This window comes from Polistes canadensis, unplaced genomic scaffold (genome assembly GCF_001313835.1).
Source record: "Polistes canadensis isolate GaletaPanama2010 unplaced genomic scaffold, ASM131383v1 scaffold_1, whole genome shotgun sequence".
NCBI lineage: Eukaryota > Metazoa > Arthropoda > Insecta > Hymenoptera > Vespidae > Polistes > Polistes canadensis.
In genome coordinates, this window is record NW_014569548.1 from 1,815,644 (window position 1) to 1,824,386 (window position 8,743).

General features: G+C 40.0%; 1 protein-coding gene across 1 annotated transcript in view; it reads left to right on the top strand.

The window, feature by feature from the left end:
- Positions 1–8,743, top strand: part of LOC106793622 — a 96,097-nt gene that overhangs the window by 23,722 nt on the left and 63,632 nt on the right. Inside the window, exon 4 of the mRNA XM_014760718.1 lies at positions 4,171–4,429. Coding sequence (XP_014616204.1) covers positions 4,171–4,429 — 259 coding nt within the window. The remainder of the gene's footprint in view (positions 1–4,170; positions 4,430–8,743) is intronic.

Sequence of the window (8,743 nt, forward strand, 5' to 3'; positions counted from 1 at the left end):
GCGGATGTCTGGTAAAACGGGAGACAGTGTCGTAATTACGCGATTCCCGTGGGATTGCCAAGCTCGCTCGCTTGTTTCGAGGGTGAATGTAGCTTAAACGAGGGTGTGCACGATTCCAAGTCACGCAGTCAATTTTTAATTGATTCCTACCAATCTAACCTAAGCAAAATTTTCCCTTTTTATTCAATAAAAGCACCCACATATTTATTGATTTTTGCGTCTGACAAATACCACCTACATATATTCTATTTCGAATTTTACATGCCATTTTCATTCTCGATAAGCAACGAGCACGTATTTGATGTGTCAAATTTGCGACCAAGAAATAAGAAAAAAGCTCTTGTATATATATTAGCATCGTATATAAGACAAAATACATCTAACGTGAGTAATTATTGAAATATTATTAATAAGAGAAAGTACCGTTAAGAAAGAGGATATAAAACATTGCAAAAGCAATGAGATATATAAAAAAATGTATAATACCTGTAGTAGGCACATCTAGACTCATCTTGTCGGAAGCAGAGAAGAATGACAACTGAGAAGGAAAGGGGTAGAGATTAAACTCATCGAAACAACGGTTTCTCGGTCATACAATGTTTTGTTTATACATTCGTTACCCCTCGGCCCATGAAAGCATTCGATTATTGTCGTCTTTATTCTTTTAAACATTTCTTTGTCGAACTTGTAAACACATTGATGTTCGTAAAATTTTTCGTATTTATTGTTAGTCATTCGAGTGTCGAAAAAGTAATGACGATATTAGATAAGTATCAGATTTATTTCGCGTATCGCGTGCGTGTTTTGTTGGTTGCAAATAAATGCATATATGTCGAGTGTGTGTACTACTACTGAACATGTATGTGCATACGTATATGTGCAGCGTTAAGTGAGTGCGGAACTTTAGATTTTATAATTCACAAATATGAGATTGATATTTGATCCGTCTTTAAAGTCTCCTTTTCTTTCTACAACAATTTGTTCTTATCTTTCCTTGTACTTTAGAAAGCAATGTTTTATATGATTTAATCTACGGATCAAATCTCAATTTCATACGTTAACTACTCGCCTCTTGCAAATTCATATATTACCAAATTAAAGTACGTAATTCTGCCTTCTTTCATATTTAAACAGGTCAGTATAGTTATTTGAGAATTTAATTAGTCATTTCACGAATTAACGGATTTCACAAAATAACGCAACCATATATATATATTATATAACGCATACCTAAATACATACATATAAGCGGACTAATGCGAACAATGGTATCCAGGTATTCAGTAAACAATACGTTCGGCACGATTCAGAGAGCAACGTTCACCGGTGCTTTCGCGCAATTCTGCCGTCCGCTTTTGCAACAATAATTCATCAGGCAACGTTCGCACGAGCCTGACAGCTTTTCCCCCGACGGCTGCACGTGCACCCCCGCCTGCGTTTTATACGCTTTGGAAAATGTTTTATGGTCGTAGCCTGATTGTACAGTCATCATCCTTCTCTTTCCATCAACGGTGTCCGCCCTTTCTCTTCATTCTTCGCTCTTCGCGATAGCCATCCTTTATATTTCTCTAGACTCCAGCTTTTTTCTTATCGTTATTATTGCCCAATACTATTGTAGTTATCTATCGTTTTCATCTTCTTCTAAATACAACTTACTTTATATATAGACTCGCTTTGCAAGTACAACGAAATAAATTAGTTAGGAAAAGCAGCACTTTTCGGTTTCCTTGATCTCTGTCTGGGCTGCTTGTTTAATTAAGAAGGAAAAAAAGCGGGAGAAAAAAAATACATCGTGATTGCATTAACTTCATTATGCGGTCGAGCGAGTTTGTTTCCTTTACTTACATATTTCTTTTTTCCAGTCGGTGGAGATAGCTCGCGTAATATGCAATAACAACCATGGACCTTTCGCGTTTTACCAGTGCATACTTACTTACATATGTACGCAAGTCAGTATATAAGTATGTAATGGTCTCGTGTATGATCGTTAGGTAGATCGTAGAAGGTAGGAAGGGTAGAAATTTTTATATTAAAACAAAATTGTAACTAGGAAAAGAATTTTAGACGGTGTTTGAATTGATAAATTCATGCCGACTCAAAGATATATGAGAGAAGAAAGAGGAAAACTTGATCGCGAAGGTTGACCAACGGAGGAGTATCCCTACAGCTCGATGAGCTAGAAAGGCAGACACGATGCGTCCAATATACAATATACAAATGTTTTTATATACAATGTCATCCTTCTCGTCCTCTTCCTTTTTACTTACTCTTCTATCTTTCGTTACCAACAATATCCTACACCCACCTTGCAAGCATTTTCACGCCTTCGATGCTTACCTTCGCACACCTTCGTCATTAATTCTCCAAAATTGTCAATTTACGCAAATCGTTTTCCTTTTTTTGATTGAGTCACGTACTGTTTGCTTTTGCTCTTTAAAAGAGAGGCATCGCGAAACAACAGGTAAATCGTTCAGCATAGTACTAGTAGGGGTAGTGATAGTGGTAGTGGTGGTAGTGGTAGTGATAGTAGTAGCAGTGTAGTAGTAGCAATAGTAGTAGTAGTAGACTCCTTGTACTTCAGAAGTTGTTTTCTAACAAATAAAAGAAAAGACGAAGAGACGAAGATTTACTTGCGAGACGATCTAAAGATTCTGAAAATATCACTTTCTTGGCATGGCTAGAACAAAGCGGCCGAGTCCACAATTATATAGGACAATACCGCGAAATGGTAGCGTAACAAAAGGAGGAAAAAAGGGCTAGGGTTTACTCGTTCGCTCGACCGTCGACTAGAAAGAGGAAGAGCGTAGAAACGCGGGCCATTGTTTCCGGTAGCAGGTGTTATTTCGCGAATGGTACTGTTATCGTGCATTCTCTGGCAGAGTCGTGCATTTCGCGCAAAAAGAAAGAGAAAGGAAAAGGTAAAGAGAAAGGTAAAGGGAAAGAGAGGGTGCAGAGGGCAGTATACGTGGTTTATTCAGAGGTGGTCATGCGCTATGTTCAAAGGGCCATTACGAAAATGACCATTAAAATAAATTACTCTCATCGTGGCATAGGACTCGACGACGTCCTTCCATTCCCTCCAGTTCTCTTCCTCTACGTTCCGGCCGATGCAGTCTGCAGCGAATACGTGACGCAGCAAATAGTCGGTCGTACGAATCAATTTACGTAAATAATAGAGAGCACGGATGTGCTGTGTGGTTCTTGAAAATTCAATGTCCAGTTCTAAGTGCCGGTATTGATTAACATTTTCTCTGCTATATTAAAGCATGTATTAACGTAGTAGGACTTTGAAGTACCTTGAGATATCAATCGGTGACTTTGCTCAACGATGATTTCTCGATTTATTGAATTCAATTGAGTTACGTATAATTGAGCTGGGTCGAGAATATGCGTCGATAAACGCACAGACACAGGGATGAAAGGGCTAGGAGTGCGCTCGCAGATGCTCTCGAAGTCTACGGAGTATAAGATCTTTATAATATGATTCACATTTATGCATTACTACTGTCTCCGCATTAATAGATGCGATATATGCACGCCCTTTGTTTTTCTTTAACGCGAGAGTACGCCGCGACTATTAACGATCGGCTGTTTCAACCAATTAGGATGACTTCCATTTTCAGTAAAACTCTACTATATTATACGAGAAATTGATCGGCAACACCTATCAGGTAAAAGTCCCAGCCTCTTTTTCCGTCGAATAAATTGACTTAGGAAACCGATAAATTCCATTTGTCCTCTTTTATAATAAAGAGAACAAAAGGAAGAATATACTTAGAAAAGTTAGGCAAACGCAGCAGCGTGGGATAAAAGTGCGCCGGTACATCGGAATCCTTTTTCCTCCCGATTCAGCAAATATTGACGTTTGCGAATTGAAATTTGCATGGACAGCGAAATTGGGAAAATATTTCCGCTCGTAAAGGAAGAAGGCAGCGGCCTTTCCCTCCTTTATTTTTTCCCTTTCCCGTACCCGGGAGAATAGCACTGACCGAGGAAACTGCGCGCTCCTAAATTTAATATGACGCGTCTTTGGATCGATTTCTTCTTTCTTCTTTCTTCTTTCTTTTCTTTGCGTCCCTCGAGTCGAACTTTATCGACGAAGAGCAAAAAACGAAAGGAAGAGAGAAGACGAAGTTCGAAGTGACGGAGAGGTTTGTGTGTGTGTTTCAGGGTCCGGTCGGGGAGGTGGGCGGCGTTAGGCTGCCACTGCAATCCTTACATGGATACGGGTCCGTGTTCATGTACTCGTCGTTAACGAGTCCCGGCGGTGGTGGCGGCCAGGCTGCTGGAGGCGGGGGCGAAGTCACCCTCCGCCTCCGCGAACCGGAGGACATACCGGAGGAGGTGCTCGCTCGTCTCGAGGACACTGCCACCCTTTCCATCTCCCTTCAAGGCGATGCGGTCCTGAGGCTAGGGCCGGCTGCCGCAGGTGAGAGTCTCTCTCTCTTCGCTCAATTCGAAAGACAGTAATCGCTAAATATATCCATTCGACTATCCGACTCCTTCTTGCTTTCCTTGCTTATATTTCTTATGATATACGGATTAACGCGGATTGCTCATTTTAATTACTTCCGACCATTTTCAACTTTAGTCTAACAATCAAATCTACCGAAAGCGAACGTGCTCGTCGAAGGACGATCGAGCGTTAACTTCCGGACGATTTGTCGGAGCAAAACCACCGACGATCTGGCTCTAGCATTTGCTACGATAAATCCCGGATTTATTTCCATAAATTTCATTTTTTCTCTCCGTTTTTTTCTTTCTTTTTCTTTTGCTATCCTTCGCAACACCAAAGGCAAGTCTTCAAGAGAGTCCCTTCCTCTTTTCTCCTTTTGGTCTCGCATCGTATTCTTTTAAGGTCTCGATGGGATCCACAGAAATATCTTTTCCTTTCTTTCAAGCTAAAAAAAATTTATCGCAGTTGCGGCTTGCTTGGTACAAACTCCAAAGAGAGATTTAAATGAAAAAACAATGAATCCTGGCTCGATCTTGAAATTGTCATACTCGGATGCGCGAAACAACGCTTTCATGGTTGCGAAGGAATGTACCAACCTAGATTTCCTATTTCAATTTTTATCCTACTACTTGAGCATAAATATCTCTGAAGCTGCGAAAAGAAAATGTCCACGTGCTCTCCGTTCGATAGGAAAGAAATAAGTAAAAAAAAAAAAAATAGAAAAAAGAAAGAAATAAGAAAGAGACGGAAAGAAGAGGAAGGGGTATGCACATACGAAACTTCTTATGTAGAAAACTTTGCGGAGGAAGCAATTCTCGTTATAACTTGGAAACTGTGGAAACTTAAACTGCCGCGAGTCGAAGATTCTGAGAGGGGGAAAGGTGAACGTTTTGGCCGTTTTCCAACGCGGGACAATCGTTTGTTCTTTTCGTAGCTTCGTTTTCTTTCTTTCTTTCCCTCTTTAGCTACGCCTTTAACAAAAGACCACTCTTCTTTTTACCATTTTTTTTTGATCGAATCTAACTAGCCTCACCTTTCGTCCTCCTTGTACTTTACCGTCAAATAATTCCAACTTGGACGACGCAATAATCGAATTGAACTTGTTATATTTCTCGTTGCTCTACTTATACTCGTAGACATTTTTTTATTGTTTTTTTTTTTTTTTCATAGTTTTTATATGATTTTCCAGGAAAAGTTTAACAAGGAGAGAAATACATGGCAGTTATAATCCTTGCTCGATCGCATCTCATTTTGTAAAGGCCGTTCTCAAACGAGCACGGTTCAGCCGTAGTTCCCGAGACATTAGGGCCATTATCCTGGTGTCACGTACTTAAGAACGGGTTGAAGGACTCGTAGACCCGGCTACGTGTGCGCAAGTCGAACACAAAGTTCCAGCATCGACCTTATCGCTATTACCATCATCACCACCGGCGTCGTTCGCATCGTCGGTTTCCATTCTCTCCGTAAAAGGAATAAGGGTGAAGCTCGATGCTCGGAATGTGCAACGCTAGCCGAGAGTCTCGCGGAAAAGCTGCAGATGAATCTCTATGTTTTTTGGGGTGGGGAGAGAGAGGTAGAGAGAGAAGGACGTAAAACGCAAAGCTTAAACCCCGACGACTATGCGCGCGCACGAACTTACTCGCTCTTGTTCTTCGTTAAAGCCGTTTACGTTTTACGAGCGGTCGAGTCACTAATTTCCCTCCTTCACTATCAACTTTCTTACCTTCCTTCCGCTCGAGAGGAAAATACTTATTCTATGATAGATCTTTGCATTGAAATAATATACGGATAACGCGTTAAAACGTATTGGATTCTTTTTTTCCTATTCAACAAAGTTGCTTATTTAACAAGAATACATTTGTTAATATCCATGTGATTTCCAACGAATTCCATGGAAAAAATGATACTAGAGGCGTAACAAACGCTCTCCCTCTTTTGGTAGATCGAAAGTAATGAAGGACGCGTTTCCTGAAAGCAAACAAGTAGTGACCCGTGTATCTGACATCGTCCTTTTACTGTCGATCTTGATGCTTTTTCATCGGGGTTAAACGGAAAAAGATCAAAGGCAGAGGAACGTGCACGCGTTTGCTTCCCACCAACACCTTAAGCGTATTCCACCTATAACCGCACTGATGCATTTTGCATTGACTTTGTAATTGTAAATTTTCCCTTGCACCATACTTTCTATCGCGTGCTCTACAATATCCTATCAAATCTTCTATAGAAGCAGCAGTAGGTATTGAAAACGATTTCCGATCGCGATCGCACTTATTTCTTCTCGGGTCTTTGAATTTTATCTTCCTACGCGAAAAATGTTGTTTGTTCGATAGAAATTCCAAAGAAATGAGACAATTTTATTTTCTTGGGAAGATTTTATAAGGATAAATCTTGTTTAATTCTCGAATAAATACCTATCTACGTGATAGATATATGTATGTATATTGTCGTGTGATTTTTCGTAATACAAATGGATTTGTTATCTATTGGAAGAACGTCCGAAGCGATTTCTTCCAGCGGTGAGCATAGACACGCGCGCAAACGTTTCTAACGAGACCTTAGCGTTTCGTATAACGACATTGGGGCTCTCGCATTCGTATTTACCGTTGGTGAGTTCTCATGAGACTCGTACGGAACTGGCTATAACCTGCGGCGGCATGGTCGCACAGCCGGTATGTAGCTGTGTATAGAACGTATAGATAGTCTCGATTCGTCTAGACTACATTTACTAGCATGATATCAAGTCACGTTGCCTGTCATAGAGGCTATTATAGTATAGCGGCTACCATAGGGGGCAACTGCCTCCGCTTTCCTGCCAGCCTGGGCTACCTGCTAAAACAGGAGAGGTGTGTTCGGCACATATTTACTTCGGGTTTACCGCGATATTGCCATACAACCGAGGATACGGATATTCATTTGTCTCTTTACCCTTTCTCTTTCTCTCTTTCTATCTATCTTCGAATTGTAAAGTCGAGAATCATTTCCATTTCATCTATCGATAACGCTCAAACTTTTCTAATCGATCTTCTTTACTTTTATCTTTACGTCTCTGGAGAGATATCAAATACTTTTGAACAAAAATGATATCGCTATCGACAAAAGTGTGCGTTCAAATTTAAAGCTTTCTTTATTACGAATATAGAGAACGAATAGCAAATTGGTTCAATATTATTATTGGAAATACTTCATATGATTTATGAATTAGGAACCGATGCCTTATTACCGATTCGAGGAAATCCTTTTACGTCTGACGAGTTTCTCCGTACTAGATGTTAAACGTTCGAATCAATATTAATGGGCGTGGTTCTGGGAAAATAGTTCAATCCTTTCCGTTTATTTAATCTAGATATCGAATCTTGACTAAACTTTCAAAAGGACTGTCGCTAATTAAAGCACAGAATTCTTTTAAAAATGTGCAAGGTACTCTCCGTAACGTTGTTTATCGGCGCGTAGATGTAACTTTCTTTATAATGGCAAATTCATAATTCGCTTTATTTGAAAACCTATGACACGGTCGAATGAAGCAAGATAAAAATGATTACGATTAGAAAGTATTTTCGAAGCATGCGACGCGACGTTGTAAGGTTGGTATAGAACTTTGAAACGATGATATAAAGCTCGAGCGTATAATTATCAAGCGAGGATGTTATGAAGCAAGCACGGTGGTTTAAATTTGAACTAACTCGGCTCGGAAGAAATTCGCGGTTCTTGGACAAAGCTATTCGCGGTATTAAGCCATTAGACCGCAACGAGAGTTGATTAAGTGTGCTAGCCGAGGTTGCGACCAAATCTATGACAAACGACAAGAAAGAAACACGAGGGACACGGGTGGTTGGCTCTGCTGTTTCAGACTTTGCCTTTCAAATCCGACAAAAAGAGACCTAACTTTCCTCTTCCCTTTTCTCTTTCTCTCTCGCTATCTCTGTCCTCGATTTTCCAGCGTCTGATTCGCGATATTTGCAAAGACTTACAAACTTTTTCTCAACGCCGCACGACGTTTCAATAGAAAATTAGATAGACGTCCTCCTTATTATCAAGAATTATGAGCATCGATTGTGAAAAATTAGGAAAGGAGGAGATCCGATCGAATTTATATCTTATAATTTCTCGTTAACGTTGTAGAGGAGAAACAAAATTCATTTAATATCGCTTTGTTGTTGTTCCTATTGACGATGCGGCTTTGTAATATTACTAATAATTTTTAATGATGAAATTTAACAGGGAACTTGGACATGAAAGAAGTAGAACTATGTTTGATTTAGTTGGACGTTTCGTCCCTTTATTGGGACT